The sequence below is a fragment of the Halichoerus grypus genome, chromosome 3 (assembly GCF_964656455.1).
Source record: "Halichoerus grypus chromosome 3, mHalGry1.hap1.1, whole genome shotgun sequence".
Lineage (NCBI taxonomy): Eukaryota > Metazoa > Chordata > Mammalia > Carnivora > Phocidae > Halichoerus > Halichoerus grypus.
The window spans coordinates 172,357,233-172,371,669 of NC_135714.1; the positions used below are offsets into that span (position 1 = coordinate 172,357,233).

The following is a 14,437-nucleotide window of genomic DNA, read 5'->3' on the forward strand; positions in this document are numbered from 1 at the left end:
TATAGAATGCCATACCTACTATTATGTTATTCTACTCAGCACTTCTTCTGGTCAAGGAACTAACTTCAGAGAAAAAGAAGTGTGGCAATGATCCCGGGCTCATGGAATTCACTGGTTCTCCACTTTCCTAAAGCAGTTGGCTTGATAGAATGGTAGAATGGCCTTTTGAACACTCAATTACAGTAACATCTAGGTGGCATTATCTTTTGGGGCTGGGACAAAGTTCTCTAGAAGACTGTATATGCTCTGAATCAGTGTTCAATATATGGTGCTATTTCTCACATAACCAGGATTCATGGGCCTAGGAATTGAAGGGTGGAAATAAGAGTGGAACCACTTATTCTTACCCCAAGTGAGCCACCAGCAAAATTTTTGCTTCTGACTTTATGGTGTGTTGGCCTAGAGCTCTTAGTCCCAGAGGGAGGAATGCTTTCATCAGAAAATACAACAATGATTCCTTGAGAAGGAAATTGGAAGATATTTTAGGATGTCTCTTAGTATTACCATGCCCTGTAATTAAAGTCAATAGAAAACTAAAATGACAGGACTACTAATGGTCCAGACCCTTCAGAAGTGAAGGTTTGGATCACCAAACCAGCCCAGGTGCTTGCTCAGGTCACAAGGAAAACAGAATGGGTAGTAGAAAGTAGTTGCAAATACCAGCTACAGCAATATGACCAGTTACAAAAATGAGGACTGTAATGTCATGAGTATTTCCTCATTTTGTTATAAATACATTTGTGTGTATATATACATATCTTGAGCAAGTAGCTTTCTTTCCTCTCTTATTCCCTGAATTTATATCAGTATTTTAAGTATTATTGATTTTACATCATAGTATTTAAGTTAAAGGATATCAGGAGAAGAGTAAACATCACTTAAGGATTTTATTTCCTTTTCTGGGGAAGGGATTAATGCATTTTTGTTTGTATGCAGGATACTTATAACACATTAAACAGAGTTATGACATTTATTTGAAGAATAAGTGTATGAGTGCAAGTTGAGCAGGGGTAGATTGTGATGGCTAATTTTATATGTCAACTTATGGATCACCAGAAATCTGATAAATCATTATTTCTCATTGTGTCTGTGAGTGTGTCTCTGGAAGAGATTAGTATTTTAATCAGAAGATTGTGATTTACCCTCACCAATGGGAGTAGGCATTATCCATCTGTTGAGGACTTAAATAGATTAAAAAAAAAAAAAAAAGGTGGAGAAAAGATGAATCTGCTCTCTACTTGAGCTAAGACATCTAACTTCTCCTGCCCTTGGACACCCATTGGAACTCCTGGTTCTCAGATTTTGAACTCAAACCTTAACTCACACCATTGGCTTTCCAAGCCTCAGGGCTTTAGATCCATACTAAATTACACCACCAGCTTTCCTGGCTCTCCAGCTTCCACATGGCAGATCATGAGACTTCTTGGTCCCCATAAACATGTGAGCCAATTCCCATAACAAATCTTCTCATTTATCTATCACCTATCATATCTCTCTCTATCATCTAATTATCAATCATTGATATCCTATTGGTTCTGTTTCTTTGGAGAACCTGACTAATGCATTTGTATTATTTTTATATTATATTTATATAATATAATTTTCATATTATATTTATATTATATTCTTTTAAGAATAACCCTTTGTGGGCACCTGGGTGGCTCAGTCGGTTAAGCATCTGCCTTCAGCTCAGGTCATGGTCCCATGGTCCTGGAATCAAGTCTGTCAGGCTCCCTGCTGCAGGGAGCCTTCTCCCTCTCCTTCTGCCCCTCACCCCTGCTCATGAGCTCTCTCTCTCAAATAAATAAAATCTTTAAAAAAAGAATAACCCCTTGCATTATGATATATTTTTATCTCTATGAATGCTTTCAGTGTTAAAGTCTATCAAGCTTTTTTTTTGTATAAAGTTTTTGTACAAAGTTCCATAGCATATATCTTTCCATCCTTTACCTTGAACCTTTACATAACTGAGTTGTGTCTTTTGTGGGCAGCATATAATTGAGAATTTTTTCCAAATCTTAGGATCATTGTTTTTTGATTGGTAACAGATCTGACTATAACATAACTACCTGGCATTGCAATTTAAAATATAACAGTGAGCTTTAATCATGGTATTATATTTATTATATTATAAAATTTCTTTATCTCATGCCTACTGATAACAGAGTTAGTGCATACTAACAATTAGTATTAGATAACTTTACAAATAAGAGATATGTAATATAAAAACTCATAAGCATGTATTTCTTACAAATAATTCATCTGTGGAATTTTATATATAAATATAAATGTATATTATATTTATGTTATATTAGAAATCTTCTATCTTTTCTTGTCTATCATAATCGTAATATGCAGGTTTTGAATCCCAGACAATCAGGCATTGCATGTAGTTTTGTTTTGTTTTTGTTTTGTTTTTTCCATTTTTCCTGTCCATCGAAGATAATTACTCTGGAAGAATAAATAAAAGGGGAAAAAGTTACCTGTTTGACCAATCAAATTAAAAATGGCAAATTCAACAAATAGCATGAGGTTACTCTAATTATAAGAGTTCTATCACATAATTTATTTTTAACCAACTTCTGAACAAACAAATGTAAAGGATTAAACATTATTAGAAAAAATTTAAAAGATTACACTGTAGAGAAGTTTTTAAATGGCAAATTGAAAAGTCATTTATAGTTTACTGTGCCTATGATCTAGTTTGCAATATTGAAAAATATTTTCCAGCTCAATTTTATTATATGCAGCTATATGACTGCCATCATTAATAAATATATTATTTACATTTATCTAATACATTAAATTTTTGCTATTTCTCTGTCTCTCCCTTTCATCCTTAAACTATTTTATACTCACTGTGATATGATGGATTCTGTTTTCCTGGCTACTCTTTAGGTCCACTCTCACTTTCAAGTTGCCTATATGTTTCAAAATAAATATAATCACTTAAAATTATATTTTCTTTGTTCTACAAAACTCTGTATACACTATCAATATTGAAACAGCTTTGACTTCCTATTTAGGATCTGAGACCAGCCACTACTTGAGAATATCTTGCCGCTGAGAACACCTCTCAACTAGTAATCAAGACTAACATGAGAAAAAACACAGTAATATGTTTACCTAAAAATGATTTCATAATTTTCATATTCATAACATTAGCTAAATAGATTTAACCTTTCTTGTGATTCATCTTCTGCCATATTCATTTCTATTAATTTTACTAGCTTTTTCCCTCAAAGATATTTGATATCAGTTTTTCCACAATAAAGTCATCCAACATACGAATATTCCTTTAATGTTGAATTATGTTAACTATTTCACACACTCATATTATTTCAGCAATTTTACATAAACTTTTCAAAACATTTCTATGAAATGTATTCCCTCTTAACTGATATTATCTTATCAACTTTAAATATTTTAATAAATTTACTTTATGTTAAATAAAATGAATAGCACAGATATAAAATTCAAAAGCAGAAATTATTTTATAGCAATTTCCCTGAAGAAAAGTAAACCAATTTTAATATTATTTTTATTTCTGAAGCATATTTTCAGATGCTTCTAAGGTTTTTTTGTTTGGTTTTTGTTTTTTATTTTTTAAAGATTTATTTATTTTTTTGACAGAGAGAGACACAGCGAGAGAGGGAACAGAAGTGGTGGGGAGTGGGAGAGGGAGAAGCAGGCTTCCTGGTTTTGTTTTTGTTTTTTTTTAAAGATTTTATTTATTTATTTGACAGAGAGAGACACAACCAGAGAGGGAACACAAGTTGTGGGAGTGGGAGAGGGAGAAGCAGGCTTCCCCTGAGCAGAGAGCCCTATGCGGGCCTTGATCCCAGGAGGCTGGGATCATAACCTGAGCTGAAGGCAGACGCTTAATGACTGAGCCACCCAGGTGCCCCAATGCTTCTAAGGTTTTTTAATGAAAAACTATTTATTTTATTTTTTTCTGAAGATTAGTTTGACTATAATCTATATTTTTCAGTCTATTATTTATTAACTTTTAATCTTCTCTACCTCTAGTTGCTTAAGTTATTTAACTGCCTAAAAGAATATTTTTTAGATTTCTCTGCTTTCTTTTAATAAAATAATATTCAAAAAATACTTTGAAATATATAAATATTAAAGAATAAAGTAATAATGTTTATACATATTTAATAATTAAGATAAAAAATAAAAGGAGGTAGATAAACATTAACTAGAAATCATTTCCACTTAATTTTACCCCAACAGAGTTCAAGTTGTTATAAAGATTAAAATTGCTGACTTTTGAAAAAATTCTGTTTGTTATACATTATACTAATTATTCATATATTGAGTATTATATTTTAATATAAATATAAATTTTAATTCTGAATTATTAGTTACATCATGATAATGTTATTTATTAATAAGTCATATATATGCCAACAAATTATAAAAGTAATGAATCTTAAATATGAAATCAATATACTCATCGCTTGTATACTCCTCAGTTCTCCATTTTTTTCTTTGGAAATAAACTTTTACCAGTGTGATAATCAGTACACAGAGAATAATAATAAAAGGAATGAGTAAGAAAAATGGCCATCTTGTAGGTTTGGAATGGTAAACATTCTCAATGTAGCTTCTTTCTAGGAGAGAAAACATCAATGATTTAAAAGCAATTACCAGGAATATAATAAAGACATTTCTACATTTTAATATGACTATCAGCATAAAAATTTTTAACTTTTATAATTTTATAATTCACATGTTTTTAAATGAAGTAGATAAGTTACAGCATAAGTACCCTCCAAAATATTTCTAACTTCCATAATAGTCCTTTGCTTTGTTATTGAGGACCTTTATTTCATAGTTTCTTTTCAGGACAGTTTGATAATATAGATGAAAAGAAAGTGTGACCCCTGTAAAGAATGATTTTTCTCAATACCCTATTTTTAGTAAGAAATACTGTACATGTTGTAAAATTTTCATGAGGTCCAAAGTACCTTTCATTGATTGCATTGATATGTATTTTCATGTCTTATCTAAGAAATTATTGCTTATTCCAAGGTCATGTGGAAATTTCTCTGCTTCTTTCAAGAAGATATATAGTTTTAATTTATATGTTCAGATTTACGATTTACTTCATATAAACTGTTAAGTAAGTTGAGATTTTAAGGGTCATTTGATTTTATTTGGATATTCAATTGTTACAGTACAATGTTTTGAACTGATTTTCCTCCTTCATCGAAATATCTGTATTTTTCTTGAAAAATTGATTAACCATATAACAATGGGTATATTTACCAGTGCCACACTGTCTTCATTAATGTAACTATATGCTAAATCTATAATATAGTAAATTCAATATAAAGCAAGTGGGCTAAGACGTCCTTCTTTGTTGTTCTTTTTCAGGTTTTTTGTTTTTTGTTTTTTTTTGGCTATTCTGAGCACTTTTACAAATATTTTAGAATCAAGTTGTTAATATATAAAAAGTTACATGCTTTTATGATTGGGTTTTTTAATCTATAAATTTTGTTACAATTGACATCTTAGCAATAATAAACCTTCTAATAGGTAATTATGCCATATTTCTCCACTTATTTTTGTTTAACATCTGTTTGCATTTCTGTTTTAGTTTCAGTGTAAAAGTATTAGACATACTTTGTTAAATTTATTCCTAAAATTTATATTTTAATAGTATTGTAAATGGTACTAATTTAAGTTGATTTCCTTTTACTGCTGCTATTATATAGCAATATTACTGACTTTTGTTTTTGTTTGTTTGTTTCAAGTTTTTACTTAAAGTTTAGTTAGTTAACATAGAGTGTAATAGTGGTTTCAGGAGTAGAATTTTGTGATTCATCAATTACATATAATAGCCAGTGCTCAACACAAGTGCCATCCTAAATACCCATCACCCATTTAGACCATCCCCCATGCACCTTCCTCCAGCAAACCCTCAGTTTTTGCTCTATAGTTAAGAATCTCTTAAAAAAAAAAAAAAAGAGTCTCTTAGGGTTTGCCTTCTTCTATTTTTCCCCCTTCCCCTATGTTCATCTGTTTTGTTTCTTAAATTCAACATATGAGTAAATCATATGGTATTTGTCTTTCTCTAATTTATTTCACTTAGTATTACACACTCTAGCTCCATCCTCCATCCACATCATTGCAAATTACAAGATTTCATCCTTTTTTATGGCTGAGTAATATTTCATTATATCTATATCATCTATCTATCTATATCTTTTTCCAAAAGGAATAGTCATTTTTTACAACTGAATAGCTTTATCAGCCTTGCTTCTTGCCCATACATAATTGGGACTCAAATAGCTTATGTACTATCTTGATTACTTTTAGTTGAGTTGATACAATTCCTTTAAAATGTGTGGGTTTATTGTGTGTCAAATAAAAAATACACCCCATTAATCAAAGACCATGTCCACAAATCATTTTGAGATAAGCCTTTTTCTATACTGGACCTTGGTGAGGCTGCTATGGGATAACTGATTTAAGATTCTTCATAGCCTTATTGTTTGAGAGATTTTAGAAGCATTCTACTACAACACTTAGAAGACCTTTTGCATAGATTAAGATGTATAAAATGCATCACTACTTTTCTGAGGTTTTTTTTAAAAAAGGGTCTTACAGTCACATGCTTGATTTAATTTTTAACTGAGGTCAAATTTTATTGTTCAATAGCTCAAATTTAGTTTTTAACCATTTTTTACAATAAGAATGTTTTGCTGGAAGAGAGTCTAGGGATAAGAATGTTTTATTTTCAAACTAAACAAAAATGAAACCCCCAAACCCCCAAATCCTGTCTTTTGTATTTGATCTACATTTTACTTGAGAACTGAAATATTTTTCATTAATTATTTCTGTCTTCTCATGTTTTATCATAGGTTACTTAAATCACCTACTGGAAATCTTTACAATCTACCTGGAAATCTTGCTGACAAGAACCAACGAATTCTATTTTCCACATTACCACCGGCAGCAGTGATGACAATTTACCACTTCATAATAAATGTCCTTATTTCTCCAACTTTTAATAACATGTTTTTAAGCTGTCTTTGGATTGCTCACCAACAGTATTCTCAAGACAATTTCAACAATATACTAAAAGCCTTCAACAATTTCTTAGAGGTCTTTCTACCTTCTGTGCACCATTCAGTTCCAAAGCTAATGCCACATCTTAGATTCTTTTTATATAAATATACCATCTGATTACCAAGTTGTTTTCTATTATATATATAGAATAGAATACACACAAACAAAAATGTTTTCATATATATATATATGAGAGAGAGAGAGAGAGAGATGTAAGATGTGCAGGAAACTTCTCCCAAATGTAGTAATTTATATTTTTAAGATTTTATTTATTTGTCAGAGAGAGAGCGCACAAGCAGGGGGAGTGGCAGACAGAGGGAGAAGTAGGCAGAGGGAGAAGCAGGCTCCCACTGAGCAAGGAACCCTATGCGGACTTGATCATGACCTGAGCCAAAGGCAGACTGAGCTACCTAGGCATCCCCAAATATAGTAATTTAAAACAATCATTTAATTTTGTTCATTTTGTGTGTCATGAATTTGGGAATTTGTATTTTGTGTCTCAGTGTATTCAAATTTCAAATAAGGAAGACGATTTTCAACAGAATGAGTGTTCCAATAATAGGAGTTGCAAGAATTAGTATTCTAAAAGACTCAGTCAGAATCTCACTTCTATACATTTTATTGATCAATTACATCACTAAGGTCAACTTGAAATGATATATGTGTGCTCAAAATCTGCTTTAGTTATCATAAATTTAGGTTTTTATATAAAGTCTGGCCCTAAGCAAAACCCATCACTCTTTGGACAAAAAATTGTAGGAAGCTACTTTGGATGTCTAGTTATATTTGGCCAATAGGAATAATTGGATAACATTTGGAGGGTCAGAATAATGAAATATTCATTGTATTTATCCCCTTGCCTCTGCAGCATCTCCCATAGTGGCTGCATATGCTCTATGCCTCCACCTCATGCTGGTCAGTACCTCTCCCTATGATTTAGATCCTGTTATGTAGCCCTGACCATACAGGTCAGGTCATGAAGGTGCCTCAGATTCTGGTTCTAGTAATACCACCTCTTTTCATTGTCCTTCTAGACCTAAGAAGTGGTAGTGGATGCCTGTGTTGCCTCAAGATTCTCTGATTGGCTTTCAACTCTGCCATTATGTGTTAGCTGATGCCTTATATTGATTTCCTTCTGTGTGAAAGACTAAAGTGATTTCTATTTTACTGCCTGGGCCTTTACTGATATATCTTATTTATAATATATATTACATATATTATATTACTCTCTACAGTAAAACATAAACTAGCTTTATATGTCTTATTATTTGATGCCCATACATAATCTAAATATAGATTGATAGACAAATAAATAAAAGGTTATTTATTTTATTAAATTTAATAAATTAAAATATTGTTTTAGTTATGTTTTCAATTTGCTATTAATACTTACCAGAACTGGCTAAGCCAGCTACAGGTGGAAAATTGCCACTGTCAATACTCCCACCAATCCATGCATCATCACTAGTTTGGCAATTAGGAGGTAAATATGAGGGGTTACAATGACAGTTCTTTTTATTATTGCATATCTGAAACCAGGAGAAATATCACCTTATGAGATAGGTAGCTATAACTATTTGTGTTCCAGTAGAATTTTAAAATAATACTTAGGTCAAATAAGGCAAATCTTCTTATGTGTTTTATGAGTATATAAATGTGTGTGTGTGTGTGTGTGTGTGTGTGTGTGTGTGTGTGTGTTGTTATGTGCTTGCTTTGTAGGATTATTCTCAATGATTTCTATCCTCACATCATATTACTGGTACTTACACCCTGTTGATTGCATTTTCTTGGAGTACAATCATAATTCAAGTATGCAGCATCTACACATTCTTTATTCCTGCAAACCTAAAATGAAAGTAAGCCAAAATAAATTAACTGAAATAACATCTGTATTTTACATTTCACTAAAAGAATTCTATATTATTCTGACATAAGAGATATCCATTTAGCAATAAGTGTTAATACACTAAGTGATTAATTTATAGTGTTACTATGTTTCCAGCACTAGATGGGACTCTGATTATCTGATAGTAAAGAAAACAACAAAAGTATCTTCCCTTCTTATACTGGGATAAAAGGTACAGACATGAAATAAATAAAAGTGAAGATAAACATGTCACAAATACTATAATAAAGTTTAATGAAAGAATAAAGTACAGGGAATTTATCTGATATGTGAGAACAGTTTTAACCTTCTTATCAAGTCTGGATGTTGGACAGGACTTAGTCAAGAATAGAAATGAGGGGTGCCTAAGTAGCACAGTTGGTTAAGTGTCTGACTCTTGGTTTCAGCTCAGGTTTGATCTCAAGGTTGTGATATCAAGCCCTGCATCAAGATTCATGCTCAGTGTGGAGTCTGCTTGAATTTCTCTCTCCCTCTGTCCCTCCCCCTAAAATAAACAAATAAGTAAATAAATCCTTAAAAAAGAATAGAAATGAAAGAAAAAGTACTTATAGGAAAAGAAATAATATTTAAAATGACTCTACACTGAAAGATAGTATAGGAATTTGAGAAATATTGGCAGCAGCATAGCTGCTACACAGAGAAGAACAATTCAATCATTAATTCACTAATTGAGTCCTATAATGTGCCTGCCCTGAAAACACACCAGTGAACTAAAAAAAATCTCATATTTTTCATATTGCAATGAAAGATATAGAAATACACAAGTAAAAAGGCCAGATGTGATGTGATAAAAATTGTTATGGCAGAATTGTGTGGGGCCCTACACTCTTAAGCAGAAAGTCAGCCTATAACTTACAAGCAATTGGTTGTATTTAGAGATTTTATTGGAAGATGGAAAATTGATAAAAGTAGGTTTTAGAAAAGAGGATTGAAAGGGCAAGAGAAAATGTACAGACGAATTAAGATACCATTATAGTAGTAGAGGAAAATGATAACCATATAGTGAAACTGAGTGACTGTGGTGTAAGGAAGATCCATGGTTGTATTTGAAATATAGTTTAGAAGTTTAATCCACTGAATTATAATTATGGATTTTATATGGAGGATGAAAAAAAAACACAGATCAGTGACACCAAGGTTTCTGGCTTATCTAACACTTGGTGGTGGTACAACCAAATGAGGTAAGGAAAGTTAAGCAGAAAGCTCAAAGTATAGAAATTATTTTTTGAAACTTCTTCCCACTTCTTTCAACTATGCTTCATATTTTTTTTAAAAAATTAAAAATTTACTGCCCTCATGGAAAAGCTCTGAGTGACATGGTAAACCAAAGAACATGTAATTGGATATATTGTTTTTATAAAAATGTTCTCTAAATAATATTGTCAATATTTCTTTGGGATTATTTCCTCTTAAAAATATATGATCATCATATACTATTTTTTAAGATTTTATTTATTTGTTTGTTTTAGAGAGAGAGAGAGCAGGAGAAAGGGCAGAGAGGGAGAGAGAGGGACAAGACTCCACACTCAGTGTAGAGCCCAAGGTGGGGCCAATCTCATGATTCTGAAATCATGACCTGAGCTGAAACCAAGAGTCAGATGTTTAACTGACTGAGCCACCGAGGCGCTCCCATAATATACTAATTGTTAAAGCCAGAGAATGAGTCTGCTCAAATAAGTTTTGCTAAACATTACTATATATGGAAAAATATATCATTAAAGGTGTTTGATAACTTTGGCAACCCATACGTCTGTTTAAGACTAAGAAGGAAATATACTGATGATAAATACATGGCCAGGTTATTCTGAGGGGTTGTGGTAATGGTATAAAAGTTCTAGCTCTAGATATAGACCAGTGTTGCTATAGTTAGAAATATATGTGTTCTGTTAAAATGATGTCTTAACATCTAGCTAGCACTTGACAGAGAAGTTAAATATATAATTTGCAGAGCTGTTGTCCAGAAGAAGATAAACTTAACTCTCAGAGCCATTAAATAAATTCTATGAACCAGAGAGAAAAAGTTGAGAAGAGATTGTTGGTATTATGAGTATTCTGTTTGTGCAATGGATTTTGTTTTCTCTTGCTTGAACATGATTATTTCTGTTGTGCAATACAGAAAGGCTAGGGGAAAACACTATCAAAAGTGGGAAGCTAGCTACAAAACCACAGAAGTTATTTATCACCATATAATAACAATATAAAGAAAACAATGGTTCTTCATCAAAGTCTTTGAAACATATCTTTAAAAATTTGGCTGGAGATAAGACAAATGATGCAGCTTCTTATTCCTTTCACTATGGTAGAATTAGATTCTGTAGAAATCTTCTTGTATAGAGAAATTAAAATAAGGAATAAAATGAATTATGTACACATATTCTTTAAAAAGAACACATGGCTGTACCAGAGACAAAGTAAAAATTATTTTTAGGTTCACAAAATATGAGACAATGTGATTCCACAAAACTAACCAAAAATTAAAGCCAGTATTCCTTCACTGGCCATGAGTGACCAAGCACATAGGCTTTAAATGATCGTGTTTACCCTACACCAGAGACAGAATGACAAGAAGATTTTACCAAATACTGAAAAAATAATCTGGAGAGTGGCATCAATAAAATGGTGCACTAAGAAGTCCCAAGTTCTTGTTCTCCATTGGAGATATTTTGAAGAAGAAGAAGAAGAAGAAGAAGAAGAAGAAGAAGAAGAAGAAGAAGAAGAAGAAGAAGAAGGAGAAGAAGAAGAAGAAGGAGAAGAAGGAGAAGAAGGAGGAGGAGGAGGAGAACTAGAAGAAGAACTAGAAGAAAAAGAAGAAAGAAAGAAAGAAAGAAAGAAAGAAAGAAAGAAAGAAAGAAAGAAAGAAAGAAAGAAAGAAAGAAAAAGAAAACCTGGCTAAAATAACCAATTGGAACTCTAGAAAGTCAATGGTCTACAGCAACCGAGAAAATGCCCAATCAAGAAATAGCCACATTCAAAATGGTAGAAAAATGTGTGGCATTTTTTATCAAATTTGCCCCACTCCTTCCCCGGCATAGCACAGTCTTTGTCTGGAGAAGGAAACTACTGAGTTCACAATTATTTCCCTTGAACTGAAGGGAGCAGAAAAAATCTTATTTTCAATATTATTATTTGCCTGGGAGCTGCCTGAAGGACTGGTCTCTGTTTCACCTAACTTGAATCTCATATAGGGAGAAGCAATGAACACTGCTCAGGAAAGTTTCAAGGAGTTGCAGACAGACACCTGGGGCAAAAGATTATGGGTAAAGACATACAATAGACCATCTAAAGCCCCAGGGAGAGGCTGGCATGAGATTATTTGGAAAAATAAGACATTTGAAAGCATCCATGTATGTGAGAAATCAAGAAAGCCACAGGGAGGCCCAGGAAAGATGCATAATCACAAAAGTTCTGAGAACACAAGCTTTCTTACTCCTCAAGGTGATCCCAAGGCTCAGAGCACACCCAACTGCCCCAGCACAGAGCCAGTCTGCAAACACTAGAAGTGTCTGTTTTTTCAAATGTCCAATTTCAACAAAAAATCAAAAGGTAGAAAAAGAAACAGGAAAACATGCCCCATTCCAAGGAAGAATGTTATTTTTAAATAACCATATTACAGGGGTCCCTGGGTGGCTGAGTTGGTTAAGCATCTGACTCTTGATTTAGGCTCAGGTCATAATTTCAGGGTTGTGAGATTAAGCCCTACATAGGGCTCCACATTCAGAGTGGAGCTTGCTTAAAATTCTCTCTCTCTCTCCCTCTCCCTCTGCCTTTCCCCACCACTTGCAGTCTCTCTCTCTCTCTCAAAAAATAAAATAAAATAACCATGCTAAATATGCTGAAAAGCTAAATAAAAACTCGGATTAAGAATGAAAGAAAATCAGAAAAATTATATATGAACAAAAAGAGAATATCAACAGAGATAGCAATTATAAATAGCAACCCAAAAATTATATGCTGAAACATATAACAACTAAATTTAAAAATTCACTCTATGGGTTCAACAACAAATTTTGGTTTACAGAAGAAAGAATCAGTGATTTGAAGATAGGGCATTTTAAATTTTGGAATCTTAGATGCAGAAAGAAAAATAGGACAAAGAAAAATGAACAAAGCCAAAGGGACTTATGAAATACCATCAGGCAAATCAAAATACATATTATGGGAGATCATGAAGTAGATGAGGAAAAAAAAGGGGGGGGCAGGGAGATTATTTGAAGAAATGATGGCTGAAAATGCCCCATGTTTGAAGAATAACATGGATCTACAAATCTTAGGAGACCAATGAATTCCAATAAGACAAATGCAAACAGACTCACACCAAAACACATTACAATCAAACTCAAATGACAATGAAAAAAGAGAATTTTAAAAACAGCAAATGAAAAATGAATCACCATGTACAAGGGATCCTTAACAAGAATACAGCAGATTCTTCAGTAAAAACCTTTGAGGCCAGAAGGTAGTGTGCTGATATGTTGGAATTACTAAATGGAAAAAAAAAAAGCCCTGACAACTGAGAATTCTATATCCAACAAAACTGTCCTGAATTTGATGGGGAAATTAATACATTTTCAGATTAAAAAGGAACAAATTTTTAAAAATTGAGGGAATTTAATACCATTAAGACCTAGCTGACAAAAAAATACTAAAGGGAATCCTTCAGGATAAATAAAAGGTTGCTAGTCTGTAACTAGAGTTTATATAGAGAAATAAAGATCTCTGGTAAAGTTAAATAAATGGTGAAAGTATAAAGATTTGTATTATTGTAATTTTCACTTATAACTCAATTTTGAAAATTTCTGTGAGATTTAAAAGATAAACGCACAAAATTAAATAATTATAAATCTATGTTAATAGATACACACTATATAAAATGTAATTTTTGACATCAAAAACAAGTGTGGAAGGCAGAGCTGTACAAGAGTGGAGGTTTGTGTGTACTTGAAGTTAATTTGGTATCAATTCAAATTAGATTGTTATAAGTTTAGGAAGTTACATGTAATCCCATGGTAACCACAAAGAAAATATCTATAGAATACACACAAAAGAAAATGAGAAGAGAATCAAAATGTGTCACTACAAAGGGCGCCTAGGTGGCTCAGTTGTTAAGCGTCTGCCTTCGGCTCAGGTCATGATCCCAGGGTCCTGGGATCGAGTCCTGCATCGGGCTCCCTGCTCGGCAAGAAGCCTGCTTCTCCCTCTCCCATTCCCCCTGCTTGTGTTCCTGCTCTCGCTATCTCTCTCCTGTCAAATAAATAAATAAAATCTTTAAAAAAAAAAATGTGTCACTACAAAACATGAACTAAACAAAACTGAAAGTGGTAATGGGGAAATGAGGTACAAAAAAGCTACAGGAAATAAAATAAAAAACAAATAATAAGATGGCAAAAGTAAGTCCTTCTCTATCAGTAATTACATTAATGTTAATGGATTAAATTTCCCAATCAAATA

At 32.5% G+C, this 14,437-nt stretch overlaps 1 protein-coding gene and 1 long non-coding RNA gene across 2 annotated transcripts in view; one reads left to right on the forward strand and one right to left on the reverse strand.

The window, feature by feature from the left end:
* Positions 1 to 6,990, forward strand: part of LOC118552474 (uncharacterized) — a 32,223-nt gene extending 25,233 nt beyond the window's left edge. The window contains exon 3 of the long non-coding RNA XR_004925557.2: positions 6,876 to 6,990. This is a non-coding gene — a long non-coding RNA (uncharacterized LOC118552474). The remainder of the gene's footprint in view (positions 1 to 6,875) is intronic.
* Positions 2,888 to 14,437, reverse strand: part of ADAM2 (ADAM metallopeptidase domain 2) — a 154,126-nt gene continuing 142,576 nt past the window's right edge. The window contains exons 17-20 of the mRNA XM_036118916.2: positions 8,851 to 8,928; positions 8,483 to 8,612; positions 4,460 to 4,619; positions 2,888 to 2,921 (exon numbers count right to left, since the gene is read on the reverse strand). Of these exons, the coding sequence (XP_035974809.2) occupies positions 2,888 to 2,921; positions 4,460 to 4,619; positions 8,483 to 8,612; positions 8,851 to 8,928 (402 nt within the window). The remainder of the gene's footprint in view (positions 2,922 to 4,459; positions 4,620 to 8,482; positions 8,613 to 8,850; positions 8,929 to 14,437) is intronic.